Here is an 18,657-nt window from a genome sequence, read left to right on the forward strand (position 1 = left end):
GTTGCTGGCAAAATGTATCGATTTTGACAGCTGGCGCAACTTTGTTGCCGGTCAAATTCAAACCAATTTTTTTTTGTCTGGTAACATTTTCTATTTACCTTGGTCATGGTAATCGGGTGTATGAAATGACACTGCAGCAGTGTGCATTTTGTTGACATCCGCTTAATTTGGATTTTTTTTGCATTAATAGGGTAACTGTACCAGTTTTCGGCACGCTAGTGCAGCAGTTTCACAAAAACTGCTCACAAATAAACATTTTTTATTATTTTTCATGAAAGTGATGTTATTCTGGTTGATAAACTATCATAATATGTTACACTATTTTTTATTTGCCGGTTCAAAGCCCTTTTTCATAAATATTCGTAAAAATGCAAACATTGCTTTTGCTCCTATTTTCGGCAGTTTGTTCCTATTTTCGGCAGGTTGTGTTCCTATTTTCGGCAGCGCGAATACGGGTCAGAAAATGTTATTTTCTATGTAATATGTACAAAAAAATGTTTTAAAGCAATTTTACACTCTTACTTTCCTAATACTGATGTTAAAAAGCACTTTAATTAATAATTTTATTTTGCTTATTTTGGTCCGTTTTGACAGCCATTTTGATGCGACAAACAGAGCAGCCATTGACAGTTTGATGGTCATAGCGTATGGTGCGAATTGGCTTACAAATATTTATTTTTCTCTTAAGTTAGTGCATTGTTTGTCGTAAAATTGGTGATATTTGGTACAAGAAAGGTCATCCCAAGCGCCACAGATTAAGCTTAAACGACTGGAAAATTGAATATCCATATAAAAAAATGAAAGCTCCACAGCTTCATTGGTTTGATCAATAGATGGCGTATTACAACTCATCATTATATGCTATCCTGTTCTTGCAATGTGTTTCGACAAGTTCATCTTATCATGACCTATATAGCCTTATAACTTTCTGAGCAAAAATCTATGTGAATGGTCGTGTGGTCAGATACGTGGGTATCAACACCAACGACCATTACTCAAATCTCACTTGCTTCAGTGCTAGTGGTTTCCGTTGGAGTTTAGTATTTAAACAATCGTATCGCCGTTCTAGTTCTAGCGATGCATAACTTCAATGCGAAACCATACAACAGTACAGAGGAAATGAGAAAGCTCTCCTCCAAGCGATGAAGCTCAACTGGTTGGGTATCCCACAAACAGATGGCGCCACCAGCTTTTTTGCTATTTTTAGAATGCATGAGTCGTTTGCCGTCTGCTAAACGAAGTCTTTCTATATTCCGTTTAGGTAGAGAATTGGAGGCGTTTAGAAGCCGTTTAGTGGTCGTTTAGTGGATTTGTGGCACTTGGGTTAGTGGTCGTTTAGTGGATTTGTGGCACTTGGGAAGGTTCTAGAGAGTACCAAGTGCTTGTTAAAAAGCTCTATAGTTCTGTAAAGTACCGTCTATCGCTTAATCATCCATAAAGATGGACATCGGCACGATTTATTGTTAAACAGCCTCAAATCAGCTATAAAGTACGAGCTGGCTGTTTGGACTGTTTTGAAGTTAACAAGCCAAAGTTGACATTTTCTTCACCATTTTGTCACTACCGTGGCCGCGCACCTAGCTATTTCAAACAGTTCAAAATTTGACCTGTTGAGTATGTATTTTGTTATCAGGGCATTTAACTGATTCAGTTTGGTTTCGCTTTTTTTGTGTAAGCTAACGGAACAAAAAAATGTATTTTGAGCAATTTTCTTTCAAGTACGCACATACATACACACGTACACAAACGCAAACAACGACCGCTCTCAACTTGTGATGAAATTGCGACCGCGCGTGTGTTCCGTACACAATGGAGCAGACCTGAACCGGGCGGTATAAACCTGACAAAGGTCGGCGCTGTAATGTAAACAGCCGGACTACTGCGTCGCATGTAATTTTGCAAAATATGATGAGGAAGCAAGGAAGAGGCGAGGGGGGGATAGAGCGGGGATTGGAGGTCGCTGGTGGGAGGAACCGCGACAATCAAACATGCGACACAACGAATTTCATAATATTCGTAAGCCGTGTGGCGGGTGGAAGTGACTCGAACGCGCAGCGATGGCAGCGGAAGCGACAGCGACAGCACCGACGGCAGCATTCGACCAGGCAACCAGCGGCAGCGAATCGTCCCTGTGTGCGAAGGATAAAGGGTAGGTTTTGCTTCTTTCTTCCTTTCCTCCGACACCCGGGGTTTTTTTCCCCCGCTCCGGTACGTCAGCCGGAAAAGCGGGGTGTTTTTCCTTTCGTTTTTGGGGCGCGCGCGATTTATTTACGTACACCACGAACGGAGTGGCTACAATTTTATGCTAACCGTGTTTTTTTGTTGTTGGGGTGGGGTTTTCCATACCCGTTTTCCATCCGCTCTTTTAGCTGGTTCAACTGGTGGACGGGCACATCCTTCGACATGTTACGCGCGCTGGAAAAGCGCATCCTTTCCTGTAAGTAGCGACAGACAATCTCCCTCTCACACAGACAGACACGCCGCTCAGGATGATGCAACTCAAACCAACCAATCTTGCCCGTTTCGAACGTTCCAGATCTGAAAACGCCGTACCGGGGCAGCTTCGTAGACGTGGGGCACTGCGTCGGCGAGGCGGACAAGATATGGACGCTCTCGCTCAACACGGAGTCGCCGAACGTGCCGCTCGTGCTGGTGCACGGGCTCGGGGCGGGCGTCGCGCTGTGGGTGCTGAACCTTGACGCGCTCGCCCGGGAGCGGCCGGTGTACGCGATCGACGTGCTCGGGTTCGGGCGCAGCTCGCGGCCCCGCTTCTCCACCGACCCGCTGGTGGTCGAGAAGCAGCTGGTGAAATCGATCGAGGAGTGGCGCCGGGAGATGAACCTGCAGGAGATGATACTGCTCGGCCACTCGATGGGCGGCTTCATCGCGGCGAGCTACGCGCTGTCCTACCCGGACCGCCTGCGCCATCTCATACTGGCCGACCCGTGGGGCATGCCGGAGAAGCCGAAGGAGTTCGAAAACAATGCGCGCATCCGGTTCTGGCTGCGGCCGATCTTCGCGGTGTCGAAGATGCTGAACCCGCTGTGGCCGATACGGTTCGCGGGCCCGTACGGGCCGTCGCTGGTGAGCCGGTTCCGGCAGGACATTGTGATGAAGTTTTCCAACGTCATCGCGGACGGGATGGACATCTCGAACTACATCCACCAGTGCAACTCGCAGAACCCGACGTAAGTAGCGCTTGCTTTTGATCGTTTTTTTTTTCGCATTTCAACTTTGCTTACCATTGGCAATTGCATTGAAATGAAGTGCAACGGGCAGGGCGGCAGCTCGTGCAGCACTGTAACAAAGCTTGCTGTAACGAAAAGCGAGACGAATTAACAACACCCTGTTTCCTGCCTTGTATCGAAACCAGCAATAGCAACCAGTGCTGCAAAATGTCATGAGCATCACGGGATGATCACCAACGAAAACAATGAACATATACGTGGTAGCTTGACTCACTTGGTCATGACATTTTCTGTCGGTGAAAATCACGAAATGGTCGCACCAACTGTTTGAGTCTCATCACTGATCATCACAGTAGAGCTCGTGACGCTGACATGTTTTTGTTTCAGCCGGAATTTGTCATGACTATGTTAGTGACATTTTGCAGAACTAACCACAGTAAAAAAAAGTCATGACATAGTGACTGATCACACGATGGTCGCCAAAATGTCACGAAGCATGCATTGGTCACACCAATCGTTTTGAGTATCATCTCTGATTATCACAATTAAGTACATGACGCTGACATGGATTTAGTTTCAGTCAGATTTTTGTATGACAGTGGTAGTGAAATTTCGCGCCACATATAGCAACTAATCGAACCCACTCTTCTCCCCACTCGATTTGCAGCGGCGAAGGTGCCTTCCACTCGATGATGCAGGACTTTGCGTGGGCCAAAAACCCGATGCTCAACCGGATCGGCGAGATGAAGCGCACCGTCCCGGTGACCGTGCTGTACGGCTCCAAGTCCTGGCTGCTGCACACCAGCCCGCCCGACACGATCAAGCAGCTCGGCGAGAACAGCTTCGTGAACGTGCGCATCATCGAGGGCTCGGGCCACCACATCTACGCCGACGATGCCGACACGTTCAACCGCATGGTGAACGAAGCGTGCCAGGCGGCGGCCCGCGTACAGCCGGACGACGGCCCGGCGAAATAGTAGCGAACGTGGGGTCCGTCTCCGGAATGCACAAAAAACAAATCGCCCCTCTATCATCACACCAACTAAAATCGGGATATAAGCGTCACGATGTGCGATATGTGTGTGTGTGTGTATGTGTTTGTGCGCCGATGACGGATTGGAATTGTGGTGGATGTGAAAAAAAAAACAACAAAAATGATTCGTCATTACGGCGCTGGATGACATCACACGTGCCAACTGGCGGGGCTCGAAAACATGCCGCGTCACGATGCTATGATAGCGCGCGCACGCGACGACGGTGGCGGCGGTGGAGTGGGAAGTTAGAGTGAGTTGCACTTAGGCCACACTGCTGCATGGCAGGCACTAGAATAGATGACGAAACGGAGGGCGAACGTTTGCAGAAGGGATTTTTTGTTTGTTTGTTTCACATTATCTGATAAAATTGCCATACTGACCCGGGACGCTCTGTGACAATCAAGTCATCGGGTTACGCATACGTTGTGAGATCGAACCTATGGCGTTAAACTGCGAACGGTTGGGAAAGTGTGGCAATGGTTTCACATTTTGTGTAAGACAAATCTCTTGTGAAGAACGTTTTTTGTAGCTGTTTTTTGGAAATACCGCTCCGGGAGCACTACCGCCGGGTGCTAAAACTCAGGGATGTTACAGCTTTTTTCTTTGTATTTAATTCTTCACTACACATAGAAGGTAAACAGAAAGTTGCACCGTGCAGTATCACAATGTAAGGCAATATGGTAGATTATTAAACAAAAATGTACATATACTTTGATTTAAGAATGCTTGTCTGTTCACTGTTATTTGCAATGTGATGACTAGTTACATTTTTGGTTCAATTTTAGTTCATCAAGACGGGAGCGGACCTGAATAAGAGTGTCTTGTGCAAGCGAGGAAACGCCTTATCATACAAAACTGAACGTTCCAGAAACGTTCTTGCTAAAACAATTCCGGTACATACACAGTCGTAAGTGAGGAGACGATTGTGTTGGATAGAAAGGTATGATCCATCACTATGATAATTACCCAGGAGCACAATAGTTTGATACTACCTTAATCCAACCTCAGTGATAGCCACCTTATCAGGAACGCTCGATCGGAATGTCAAGGTTTCTTCGATAAGTAAGCTCGCTGTCGTTGCGCGCATCTGTTACGGCCAAAAACGTACTAGAAACGGAATATATGCCGTTCGTTATCGCGAATAGAAATTGCTCTGTACCTATTAGCAATGCATTGCAAAAATTCCTTGCATCAGTTCTTAAAAGTTGCGATGAGCACTGAGATTAACTGAGCACTAAATATTTTCCTGCTTTATGGAAATCGTGTTAGCTATTTCCCATACTTAGATAAGGTGATAAAACGAATGTTTATTATTATAGACGAATTACCTGTCTACCGGCATGTTCTAAAACATGCAAAAGTGTGGTCCGGTCTTCCATCCTATTTTCTATTCCAAATTAGATAAGCTTCAATCAATACGGTTTCATGCCAAAACTGACCATCGTCACTAATATGATGCAATTTATTTCCATCGTTGTACCTTCCATAGATTCTGGCAATCCAGTGGATGTACAGTATAGAGGGAAAGGACTTCAAGATGTATTTGGCACTGTTCCTCGTGAGCTTCTACTGCTCAAACTCCATAAGTTAGGAATTACTGAATCGATTCTTGCTTGGCTCAAGTCTTTCCGCAGTGACGTGAGAAATCGTCGAGGCAATCTTAACTCGTATTTCTCTATATTCATCTGGCGTCCCACAAGGATGTCCTCATTTTTCTTTTATCTATTTGTGACATTCACAAGTGGGTTGGCAGGCCTTGACCGGCATCGGTTGTTGAGCCAAAGAAGAAGAAGATTAGTGACATTCAGGGAATTCTCCCTCCTCATGGTCATTTAGTTTACGCTGATGATATAAAACACTTCTTTAGTATTAGCAGCCTGCATGATTGACGAGTATTCCAAAATTATCTAAATTAATTTTCCCAATGATGTTCTAGTCACCTTCTTAGTCTTTGTTTAAATAAATGTTCGGTCATATCTTTTGCCGTAATAGAAATCTTATATGGCATGATTATTATCTGGTGGTATTATACACTTATACTCTTGTTTGCGACCTTGGTGTGTTGTTCGACCACAAACTTACAATTCATCAACATCTTGAAAGTATAGTTCGTAGAGCTACCAATACTCTGGGTTACATAAACCGGCTAACCGCTGGATTCTCAAAACCATTTTGCATTAAAGTATTGTATTGTTTCCTAGTACTTTAGAAGTTGGATGATAAGGATGATGAGGTGATAAAAATGGAAAAGTGTAAAAGCGTTTAACGAGATTTGTTTTTTGCCAGCTTGCAGGTTTAAATCTCCCTCTGCCTGATTGTGACACTCGATGTTGCATTTGAGGCCTTGATTTTCAGGCAAATCGACATTACAGCACATACTCGGTTCATCTTCAAAATTCTTGACAGTAGCATTGACGTACCGGCACTTCTTGGACTACTGGTTATGCCATTTATATACAGGTGTCAGTTGATTGTGAGAAATACTTTGAATGTAGTTTATCGTCTTACTGTGTTCGGATCTAACGATCTTTTCCTTACTTGAATTCGTGCATTTAATCAAGTCTCTTACCCTTTCATGCCGTAAAATTCCCACTTTCCTTCCCTTCCCCCATCCCCTTCGCTCCTTCTATCTTAGCGTTCGTACCAGCTCTCGTAATTAGTGATGAGCAAAGTTGGCAAAAATCCGGAGTCGACTCCGATCCGACGCCGATAATTTCGCTAAACCGACCACGAAATGTAGGTCCACTCAGCATTTTCCGCAGTCTGAAACGTCTGGAAACGCCTGGAATCGTCTGGAGTCCTCCGGAGTCGTGCGGAATCATCCGGAGGCGTCTCGTAGTCGTCCGGAGCCGAAGTCACCCGGAGTCGCCCAGAGACGATGTCGTTCGAAGTCGTCCGGAGTCGTCCGGAATGGTTCGGAGTTGCTGGGAGTCGGAGTCGTCCGAAATCGGCCGGAGTTGGAGTCGTCCGGAGAAGAATGAACTCCGGAAGACTCCGAACGAATCTGAACGACTTCGGCCGATTTCGGACGACTCCGACTATGACTCCAGTCGACCCCGACTTCGGGGGGAACTAGTGGTTCCCATTTCAGCCGGAGTTGGAATCGGACTAACAATAGTCAGACTAACAATAGTGGGTACGCTCCAGAGAGCACTTCACTACTCGTTATAAGGATTATTATTTATTTTTTGTTACTACCTCAGAAAACTACATATTTAGTTTTTCAGAATTCTTCAGTCTTAACATCACTAGGTATTGTTAAACCTGCGCTAGGCTAACAATCAAATTGAAATTGAAAAGTTGAAAATTGAAATACATTGAAGGCAACAAATCGATCGGACTGTGCTGGAATTAGCTCTAGGTATGCGGGCAGTTATATCAGTTACTAATGCGAATCCACTTGACTGTAATGGGCGAAAGTGTACTCAATGTTAACCCGGCCCATCTCGCATGTACCTGCGTGCAATTGTGCATTTGAACCAATTAATGTAAACTTTCTCGCTGGCTGCACATTAATGTCTCCAGTGGCGCAGTGACAACGCGTGCAAGATTCGATTTTTCCACCCGGCTGGAATGCGACACCCGGGGACCGCAAAAAAAAAATTAACTGGAACCGGTGTGCAATCGGGCAGGTTTGGTCGTCCCAACCATCGATCATAATTAAAATTATGCTGCAGAGTGCGTGCGTGATGCAGAACCGTTTGCGCCGGGTCAGTGCGAGTGCGAGTTCGGACATCGGACTCGAGGATGTCGGTTCGGATGAGCGTTTAGGTCAGGCGTACGGGTTCCCCTCCCGTCCAGAAATCACTGGAATTCCTTCCCCACCGGAGGGACTAATTATTGGCAATAGGCAGTGAATGACAGTGGTGCGGCACATGTTCACAACCGATAATGATACTGGCACGTTTATTGACTCCATGCTGCTGCCTCCATGCCTACCTTCCATTCGCACACCGGAAAGGAAAGAGGGAGGATGGGGATACGTTTGAGTGTGCTGCTTGTAAAAACGTCTTAAACAGCTACGACGGCTTGAAGTGGGCGCAACAAACCCGGGCTAAACTAATTGTTACTTTGTTGGTGCAGTGTTTTGCATCGAAAGGCTGGGCTGGGTTGGGCGCGGGTGTACGAATTCCCCCCCCCCACCCCCGCCCACCCCAGATGAAAACTGCTCCCTCGCTCCCTAATTACTACCGGCAGGACGTGCGCTTTGGCTACTGTCTAAACACTAGAAAAGCAAAATCGAACCGGCTCAACCTGTTCGAGACGATCTATGACGATCACACACTCGTCAGTGTGCTCCGAGTTTCTGCTTCACTTCGGACGGGCGTTGTTTTGTTCTGCTCGGTGACTTATTGGTTTTTTTTTGGCTGGGAGCAGCTGTGTGTGTGTGTGTGGAGATCCTTCAAGACGGTTTACTGATGTTGGCAACACTTTTGCCCACGGTTCTGTTGCTGCTCCAGGGGGAGGGGGGCAGCTCTGCAAGTCACCTGTCACGTGTCCCAAGGGTGGGGGTGGGGGGAGGTCGGGCAGGCAGCCATTAAACATTTTTCGAATAGCTGGCCTGTCACGTTTCCGTTAAGGTTGCTCCAATTAGAGCACAAACTGTTGCAAGCGGGCCGTGGAGGGTGGTTCGGGAATCGGTGTAAGTATCGCGATAAGAGGAGAGGTTATGATCAGCCAGTTTATAATCCAGTCGCGCGCGGCATAAAAAAGCAAAGCAAAAAAAAAAAGAAAAAGAAAAGAGGAGTGGTGAGGAAGGTAGAAAGTGAGTAAAATAATAAAGAAAAGCACCGAAACGGGATAGGGAAGAAAGTAACTAGTGAGGGAGCGATGTTTTCCCTCCTTTGCTCTCTTCGGTCGTTTCGGCGCTGTTTGGCAGCAGTGCAGTGCTAGAGGAAAGACAGGTTGTTAGAGGTTGTTTGGAGGCTACACCGCCAGCCCGTCCGTAACGGCGAAGGGTGGATGGGGGAGCGCCGGCCCTGCCCTGGTAGTTGGCAGTTGGCTCGAACGTTATGGCCGGGCGAATGAGAGTTGATTTGAAATTGTAACGGCACTAGCTAAACCGCGCGGTGATGGCTATCAGCTTCACTGACCACCACCACCACCACCAGGGACTAGGGAGCGGCGTTGACTGATGCCGTTGGGCAGTGCGACGGTGCGTGCCGACGACCGGTGACGAGTGACATGCCGGAGCGTTTCCGACCCTGCTGCTGCTGCTGCTCTTGCAGTTGGCATGCTGCAGTTGTCAATCTTTCCCATTCCTCTAGGACCATCGTTTGTCGGGATCCGGAAGCATTCCTGTTCGTCCCTAGAAAGCGCACGCTGGCCGTGGAGAGAGAGAGAGAGAGAGAGACTCACAGTATCGCCTACCACCTACCTAGCAGTGAGCCGCCGAACAGTATGAAGATCAGATTGCAGTTGTACGTGAGCAGATAGGCGATAATGTTGCTGCCGGCCATTGCCCCGAACCGGCCCGTCATCAGAATCAGGCACATTGCCATTGCCCTATTTGGTTTGTTCGTTGTTGTTGTCCGGTCCGGGTGGAGGGGGGGAGGTTCGTTTTCGGCACAAGGGCGGTCGAAGGTAAACACACGGGCCCGAGGGGGGGGGGAAGGTTGGGGTGGCGCATTGATCCGCAGTGACCCATAGGTCGTTGTTGTTTGGTGTATGATATGATGAATTAAAGATTTACGCCCGGCCGCGGACAGGTGGTGAGGAACAAACCAGCAAAAGAAAAAGAAGAAGTAGACATTAAAACAGACGGAAAAGAGGGAAATTAAAGATAGAAAGTATCGGTTGGTCAAGGTTCGTGTGTGTGTGTTTGGGTAAATGAGATCAAATGGAGGTAATTATTTCCAGCAGGTTAAACCGTTAATTTTTAAATTCAAGCATTGGATGGGGGAGTCCTCTTCCGACCCTTAACTTACAAATCTCACAGGGCAACTAGGTCTGAACAAAAAAAAAAAAAAAACTAGTACACATCTAAGTTAAATGGCCTAGTTGACACGAATTGAAGCAGTGCCGAGCTGATGTTAACTTGCCTGTTGAAACTGGATAGAAATAATTCGTTTCTTTGTTATTAGCTACTGAATACTGGCTTAGAAAAGCTTCTTCCAGAATTTGTAAGGTACTCCATTATGTTTTACGTCTCTTGGGCACATGTAAAGATTTGATCTCGCTTCTGGCCTCTGCAAAAAGATCATCGTGCAATCTTTGTTGAAACATTCAGGCTTGTTCTATTCTTGGAATCGAGATGTCTCGATGTCCAATTGAATGTTGCTAGGGAAATCAGGTCTACTTTACAAATAAATTTGCGCTCTAATTGCGAGTTTCGAGCATTCCATATAACTGTATCAAGTAGGCGAGCTTTATCCATGAAACGACTAACTGTTCTTTCGAATTTTCACTTTTTTGGAATTCCTTAGTTTTCCTTATTTCAAATTCCATTATATTTTGGCTAATATTCTAATTTTGTGAGCATATTGTAAAGTCATCTCCGATAATTGATCTGATTATTTGTCGCCTACTGCGATGTCGACTGCCCGTCTCGATTGATTTTGCACACAAGACTTCTAAAACAACAAGCTTATTTCAAAAGCAAACTGTCGAAAAATCGGTTCAAATTTCAATCGAGTATATAGAATAGAATAGAATAAGCCTCATTACCGTCAAGTGTTTGGAATTGGTTCTTCCTGTACACCTATCTATCTATCTACCTATATCTGGCAAAACACATACCCGTTAGGTAGAATTTAAGAAAATCCTACAGTAAAAAAACCCCAACCCCGGAAAACCCGCGAAAGTCCTTATTTGACAAACATCTGGTTTCAAAATGTGCGACAACTTTCGCCATCATCTCACTTATGTATCAATTCTAAACTGACCTCGAGCTTAATTCACTTGTTTCAGACACGCAGATCACTCGTGTTCTAGTGTTTCTCTTCATTTGCCGTTTCCGTAGCTATCCGCTGTTCAGTCGGTTGACCGTTCAGCAATAGCCCCCATGGACCTAAATGCAAGTTTGCACTCTTTATTCACCAACTTCTACCACGGTGTTCGAATTCCGCCTCGGTCATCAGCTCTACGCGCAAGGTCGACCGAACCGGCGATTCCGTAACGCAAAACGCAGCAACTGCTTCGCGCAAGACTTTTTGAACAATTGTAAGTGTGAACGAGTAATACGCGATGAATGAATAGACACTAATTCACTGCGCTCAGCCCGACCGACTCACCGACACGGTTTAAGTGTGCGACCGAACGTAACACACTCGACATTGGGTTTTAATGAGTATTTAAATGTCCCAAGTCCTTGTTTCTTTTACCCAGCACACCTGTTCCTATCTCAAGCTCAATTCTAGGTCCTAACAAAAGCTCTAGCGTTCAAATGTGTGTCACAATTGGTTCGCCATCTGACAAGCAAGTTTATTTGGCAAATTTTTAGAAGAATTACGATGAAGAACCCCTGAGAAACTAATTATACCTGATATTATGTTGTAATTATGTCTGCTCTCAGGTCCATTAAGCAGCTCTTGGAAAAAATGAACTATAAATAAGCTCGTCGCTAATTACTACTCTGTCTTATTGTTTCGGTAATGTACAATTTTCACCATGAAAAAAGATCGAATCTTTGGACGTTATCTATGATAGGACAACGGTCAATTTTTGTTTACTTTATCGCAATTAGAGACGTGCTGGTCAGCCAGATGCTCCGTCGGCTGAAGCACGTAGTACTCCGAAGGATCATTGTGTAACCTATACAACGGGTGGGATACCTCATCAAATTTCAGTGTTTATTAATACTTTAGTTAAAAGATACCGTAGGATTGTTTTCTCACAAGTGAACTAACAGCGTTCGTCGCCTCGTAACTGCAGTTGACTTGGGACTCAATACCCCTTTATTCGGACCATTTTCCATTACTTTTAATCGATGGGAGATGACCTGCTGAGATACGTCATGCGTCTCTGAAAGTCCTTGATGTTTTAGTGCAGGAACTTCATCGTATATTGCCTGCAGTTCACTATCCCAAAGGCTAAATCAAATCAAATATTAAGGTCCTTCCGGAACGTTCTTCGTCTTCCAAAAACTGCACAAGCAGTGGTCTCCAACACTTCCACTGAAATACGAACACCTCTTGGTAGCCATTTTCTGCATATTTTGAACAGTAAAGCAGAGTTCCCCGAAAAAAAAAAACAAACTTTTTTGTTATAAAAGCTATCAGCTATTTGGAGCTTACAATTCTGATGTTGTATGCCACGCGTATGCGAAATTGCTGATAGGGGTAATGCAAGTTTGAACATGACGCTGCAAAATGGCTGTATTATATATCCTCCAAAGTAAAATAAATTTCTGACAACATGTGTACTAAGCTCGCGCGAACTAACAAAAAGCCCTCAAAAAAGAACCTTAACAAAACCAAACAGTCTCATTTCTACCTATTGTTTTACGATATCTTCAAATCGTTTCATCTTCAAGTCGAAATAAACTTGAAACCACACACTGGTTGATCGCTACTCAGGAAGTATCTACTTTTTCCTTTTTGTTTAAATTATTTTTACTTTTCCTGTGACGAGTACACCACAGTGCTAAAAAGTGTCTCAAATGGTACAGCAGTTACTTGCATTCCCATCACTACTAGACGTTCTATAGAACAGTAGTTTGGAGCGTTCAATGTGTGCTTACCGGTCGAACCCAATTACTCTTAAATATTTGCGGTTTTGCACGCTCTCGATCAACCGACAACGGGCGATTTTAAATCAACACCTGTACAGTCATTCGATCTACACCTTGGTTCTGGTGAAATTGGTGAAAACTGCGCATCGCTGGGAAAACCTTCCTGTTCGGAACAAATTTTCCCAAAAATGGGCTCACAGCCAAGCGGGGGGAAAAAAACCCAATTTTGCAACATGCGCAAAAAAAAATCCCTCACACTGATCGTTGTTTGCTAAATTAGAGCCTTCCATCACCGTTCCCGTGGTGCGCACCCCAGTTGCGCGATGCTCCGCTTTCCTGTAGGAGGGTGGCACACGCTCGCGCGCGCATAACCACACACACACAGACAGGTGCATGGATGAGTCGAGGCTAATCGGAAGCCTACCCTAAACCTAATCGACACCTCGTTCATCGCTCACCGGAAGACCTTCCCCTCCCCTCCCGTAGGAAAGTGCGAACAATATATCTAAAAAGCGGCAATAGAAAATAATGGAAAAAATACAGCTCCAAGCGGATGAAGAAAGGGTGCAGCTTATGTATGTGTGTGAGAAAGAAAGAAAGAAGGAGAGAGAGACAGAGCAGGAGGGCAATAATAATAATAAAAAAAGAGCTTACCGGTAATTAGTCGGAAATAGGTCGACCGATATTGCACTTAGGACGCCACCGAGGCAGCCAGATGAGACGAAGGCAGCGATCAGTATCAGCGTCAGATAGAAATCGGAAGTCCACAGCACGGCGAGCCCGCAGATACCGCACACCACGAACCAACCGTCTGGTGGGATGGGAAAACGGGCGAGAAAAAGGCGAGAAGCACAAGAACAACAGCAACAACAGAAGAAAAACAGAAAAAAAGAAAGAAAAGAAAAGCGTGGCGTAGTTTAGTGAACGAATCGAGTGTGGTGAAGCAACAACAACAGCAAAACACATATAAAATATGTAGCAGCATCAACAACAGCCCCTTAGAGCGAGACACACACACGCGCGCACGTGGGATGCGTAAAAGAGAGGCAGAGAAATGATGGGGCGAGATGGGGTAAAGACCAAGACGACTTTGATACAAAATGGAAAATGAAATATGTGTGAGTTCAGAAGGGAGGTGCTAGGGGAGACATTGGGCTAGAGGAAGGCCAAGGGGGTGGTTGGTTGGGAAAACGGGGCGCGTATGTGCCGGATTCGATCAGTATAATTAAGGCGCGCGTAACAACGTCTGCGGGCGGCACGCGGAAACGGTTCGCGGCTTGGGACGACGGCAGGCATCTGGGGTAGTATCTGCCGATACTATCGCAAAATGAGCACTGCGGCTGTGTGTGAGATTGAGTGAGCACACGCTTTTCCCTGCTGCGCTTTTGCCTTCCCATTTTAGCTCCGGTACGGGGGAAATGGTTCGATTTTATGGCCGTTCGCACGGTGGCCTCTGTGGCGGTGGAAAACCGTGTACCGTGTGCGAGAAAGGCAATTTCTATTGTTGGAGTCGAGTACGGCGTTGGGTATTGTACGCGCAGGATAAATCCACGACCGGATAGGGCAAAAGGGGGGAAGAAAAGCGGGAGGAAATTGTTGAGGAGGTCGTGCGAGAGTGTGTTGAAATGGAAATTGAAGCTTTAAGAGAGTAACTTTGAAAAAACAAGGAAGGTTATTATTCATATTGACTATTGAGGACGACTTCTGAGGACAGCTTCTGAAGTAATAGAAAGTCGAGGGGGACAAGATTTAACCAACAAAAGTTGTGAAGAATTCTGTAAGCAAGAGCCTGAGGATGTCTTTTGAGATCTTCGGGAGAAATTCATTTAAATAAAAAACAAAAAAGTTTTTTCCTGAAGTTGCCCAGAGAACAATTTCTGGAGAAATTGAACCTTTAAGGGGGCAATTGAAAAACAATACCAAATGAATTATTATGATGAATTTACATCGCCTGGGGAAATTAATCTTCAAGCAGTGGAATTTAAAACAAAACGATCTATTTGCTCAGAAAGTCCTCATGTCAATTTCTGAAGTGATCTTCTCGTAAAGTTGAATTTCAAAGAGGATAATTTAAGTTGTTACTGTTGCTAGGGAATGTTATAGCCATGTTTTTTAAGAGGTCCTGATGACCAGTGATTTGATCTCTAGAGCGCACCCACGACTCCGATACGACTCCGACAATAGTTAGTCCGATTCCGACTTCGTCAAAATGGGAATCACTAGTTCTGCCCGGAGAAGGAGTCGTTTAGATTCGTCCAGAGTCGTCCGGAGCCGTCCAGAGTCGTAGTCTTTCGGAATCGTCCCGAGTCGGAGGCGTCCAGAGTTGGTCACAGTCGTTCCGAGTCGAAATAGTTCAGAGTCGTCTGGAGCCATTCTTAGTCGACTGGTGCCGTACGGTGCAATGTGTTTGTTTGGAAGGCCGACTCCGTACGAATCTGGACGACTCTGAACGACTCTGGACAACTGTGAACGACTTCGGACGACTTCGGACGACTACGGACGACTCGGGACGACTCTGGACGAATCGAACTCCGGGCGATTGCCGACGGCTCCAGAAGATTTCAAACGACTCCAGATAATGATCACGGATCTACCTTCCAGAGTCGGTTCCGAAATTATCGGAGTCGAATCGAAGTCGACTTCAAATTTTTGCCAACTAAACCCATCACTAACTGAGCACTACATCTCCAGACAACTTCTCGCAACATCTCCTGCGGTGCAAATGATGTCTGAGCAATTGAGCAAGGGAAGGTATATCTTACTGAGCAGTGTCCGCTTGCCGACCCGGTTGATGATGAAGCCGTTCAGGATGTAGCAGGCGAGAAAGACGACCCCCATCGCGGACGTGATCAGGAAGATGTTGGCGTTGATCGCGATCGGGCAGACGCTGTCGCCGGACCGGGCCGCCGTTTTGTTCGCGTGCATCAGCGCAATCACGTCGCACAGCTTCATATCCTGGTGCTGCACGTACGTGTTGAGGATGTCCGGCACCCACAGGAACAGGCCGGACGAGGTGGCGAAGATGCCGAACATCAGCACGGACGCCTTGAGCGTGTGGCAGAGCAGCGGCACCCGGAACAGGGGCACCGTCTGCTGCCAGAGGTAGCGCAGCCCGAGCTTCGACCGCCGCTGCATCTCGTCCGCGTACGCACTGTCGATCGCGTCCAGGGTGATCGACTTGACGGGGAAGGTCTGCCGATGATGGCGAGTAAAGTGGAAAGGGAGAAGCAAAACAGCGGGAAAAGAAAATGAATGAACCGGGAAAACCGTTAATGGGAAGGGGCGGGTGTGAGATGCGCACGAAACATGGGAAGTTGCGCGCTAAAACAATGGTTTACTCATTAGCGTTAGAAGAAGTGCCGGCGCATCCCATCTCCCCCGCTTCCCACAAGCTGGATTTGGCAAATTGTGCACGCACACACACAAGGGCTACACGTTTTCGCCGCACTGTTTCCCATGTCCAATTATCGGGCGGGAGTTCATCACACGATCATCATCGTCGCCGTCGCGTTCGGGGCACCAGCGAGTGCCGCGAGAGGGCTTTCCCCCGGCCCCGGTCGCCACGGCGCGACAAAATCGCGCAGAATACCCTTTACTTACGTGCGCCGGTTTGCCCCGGTTGAGCTGATAGATTTTGGCCAGCGTTTGCACCACTTTCTCCCGGTGGCCGCCGGTGAGCAGAAACTTTCCACTCTCGGGCAGGTAGAGCAGCCCCGCAATGATGAGCAGCAGGTCGAGCGAGCAGAGCAGCAGATAGATGCGCCACATCGCGTACCGCATGCCGAACAGGCGGAGGTCGAGCTGCGCGTCCAGCGGTATGATGAGCCAGGCGAGCGACGGCAGCAGTATCAGCCCGATCGACATGAACATGGCCGCCCAGGAGATCACCTTCGCCCGGGACGCTTCGCCGTGGAACTCGGCCAGGTACGCGTACGAGGTCGCCGCATTGCCGGACACGCTGCGATTGAGATTGGAGGGCAAAATCCCGAAAACAGAACGGTAAGCGGGGTGGACCACTCTTTCCCGGCCATGGGCTGGAGCGGATACTTACAAAATCCCGACAAGAAAGCGGGCCCCGATCAGGACCCAGACGTGCGGCGAGAAGGTGGACAGCACGGAGGTGACCAGTGCGCCGGAGGATGCGAGCAGCAGTACCCGGCGGCGGCCCCACGTGTCGGACAGGAAGCCCCACACGTACGAGCTGACCACCACGCCCATAAAGCCGGCCCCGTTCAGTATGCCCTTGTCGCTGAAGCTAAGCTCCAGGTCGCACTCGGCGGCGGAGATGATGAAGCCCACGTTGACCGTCTCGTTGACGACGCTCATCAGGCAGAGGCCGGTAATGAACAGGAGCAGCGTGTGGAACCGGCCCTGTCCGACCACGGCGAGGGCTTCGCTGTACGTATGGCTCTGGACGGGTGGCGCGCTCCCATTCTGCGCACCAATCTGCGCTGGGTCGATGACAATTTCGGCCGATTTGTTTGTCGCCGCACCGTTGCCGACTGGAAAGACATGCGTTGGAGTGAGAATGGTAGATGTTCAGAGCAGAGGTAAAGGTAAGGTGAGACTACTAGTGACCACCGAAACTACATCCGGTTGCTCATTCCCAAGTGGAGCTGCAGATCCGGGATCTGGCGATATCGCTTTTTTCGGAGGGTCATTGACAGTCGGTGGCTCAGCAAACACAGCCACATGAACCCGGTCGGTGATTGACGGCGTTTGATTGATGGGTCGGACCTTTCCAATCGAGCAGGGTCGCTCAGGTCCGACGGGTTGTCGGTGGTTACCTAAAGACACTTGCCTCAGGCCGAGCAATGGGAAATGCAGGTTCCAGACACCTGGTCGGACCAGCAATTAGTGGAAAACCCTGCACAAACGTTGATAGAGGCTATCGCTCACACAAACTCCCCGTGCTCTGTCTACATAGAGTCGCGTGTAAACTGTCCGGCACCGCCTGATAACGCATCCCCAGGCATCTTTGGATCAGTCCTCTCACTCGAACGGCGATGACGCTCGTAACCAAATTTGTACTTCTTGCGAGCACCGTGTCCGTCTGCCATCCCCGGATGTGTTGAGAACGGACACGGAGATATTGCAACGCTCTCTTTGCACATCTTGTCCAATTCCTAGCGACGGCTACCTGAAAATCCTGAAGTGGCCTAACGCGAAAGATAAGCGCCTGCGTTGGGCGGATCTTATCTCCCGCGAACAACCCTGGGCCACCGTATTTTTCGATGGCGGCAAACAGTCGTAAAGCCGTAATAGCCCGTTGATTGCTGCACTGTAGGACCACCGGGTTCTTGAGCACGTGTTTTTTACTGCGAGTCGAACACCGGTCACCTGTCAACAACTTCTATCCGCACACTAAGCTAAGGTTAATCCGTCGCAAGCTACTCGAACGAAATGGGGAAGAATCCGCACAAACTAAACCCACTGCTTCTCGGGCTTCCTCAAGGTGCCCACCACCCAAAACTGCCTACCACTGTCCTCGGCTCGCCGCTGGTCGTCCGCTGCAGGATGCATCGTTGCCACTGGTATCCCAGGTGCTTGGCTGCTTGCCCACTCAGTCACCGTTTGTCACTGCGGCACCAACCAACGTGTTTTGGTCTATCCGACGGCCAATCGTGCCGTGCCAACGTCCCGTGCCGTACTGGCGAGCGGCGCCCCGGTTAGCCGTAGTTTAAGAAGGATGGTAGGGCGCTGCGTCGTACGTTCTAAGCTAAGCCTCGCGCGGGTATTTCCTTCCCCAGCGCGCGCTCCACCC

General features: G+C 47.8%; 2 protein-coding genes across 2 annotated transcripts; one reads left to right on the forward strand and one right to left on the reverse strand.

The window, feature by feature from the left end:
- The first annotated feature begins 1,914 nt into the window (after positions 1–1,914).
- On the forward strand, positions 1,915–4,945 carry LOC121591274 ((Lyso)-N-acylphosphatidylethanolamine lipase-like). The gene is made up of 4 exons (XM_041911678.1): positions 1,915–2,149; positions 2,370–2,437; positions 2,537–3,188; positions 3,856–4,945. Exons 1-4 carry the CDS (start codon positions 2,058–2,060, stop codon positions 4,163–4,165), a joined length of 1,122 nt encoding a protein of 373 aa, XP_041767612.1. The 5' UTR covers positions 1,915–2,057; the 3' UTR covers positions 4,166–4,945.
- A 3,135-nt stretch (positions 4,946–8,080) lies between these two features.
- On the reverse strand, positions 8,081–18,569 carry LOC121591258 (synaptic vesicle glycoprotein 2C). Its single transcript, XM_041911677.1, has 7 exons — positions 18,374–18,569; positions 16,945–17,395; positions 16,494–16,851; positions 15,656–16,085; positions 13,548–13,704; positions 9,600–9,727; positions 8,081–8,824 (listed from the first exon to the last, which is right to left on the reverse strand). Exons 1-7 carry the CDS (start codon positions 18,414–18,416, stop codon positions 8,787–8,789), a joined length of 1,605 nt encoding a protein of 534 aa, XP_041767611.1. The 5' UTR covers positions 18,417–18,569; the 3' UTR covers positions 8,081–8,786.
- Between the last annotated feature and the right edge of the window lie 88 nt (positions 18,570–18,657).

The sequence above is a fragment of the Anopheles merus genome, chromosome X, assembly GCF_017562075.2.
Source record: "Anopheles merus strain MAF chromosome X, AmerM5.1, whole genome shotgun sequence".
NCBI classification, from domain to species: domain Eukaryota; kingdom Metazoa; phylum Arthropoda; class Insecta; order Diptera; family Culicidae; genus Anopheles; species Anopheles merus.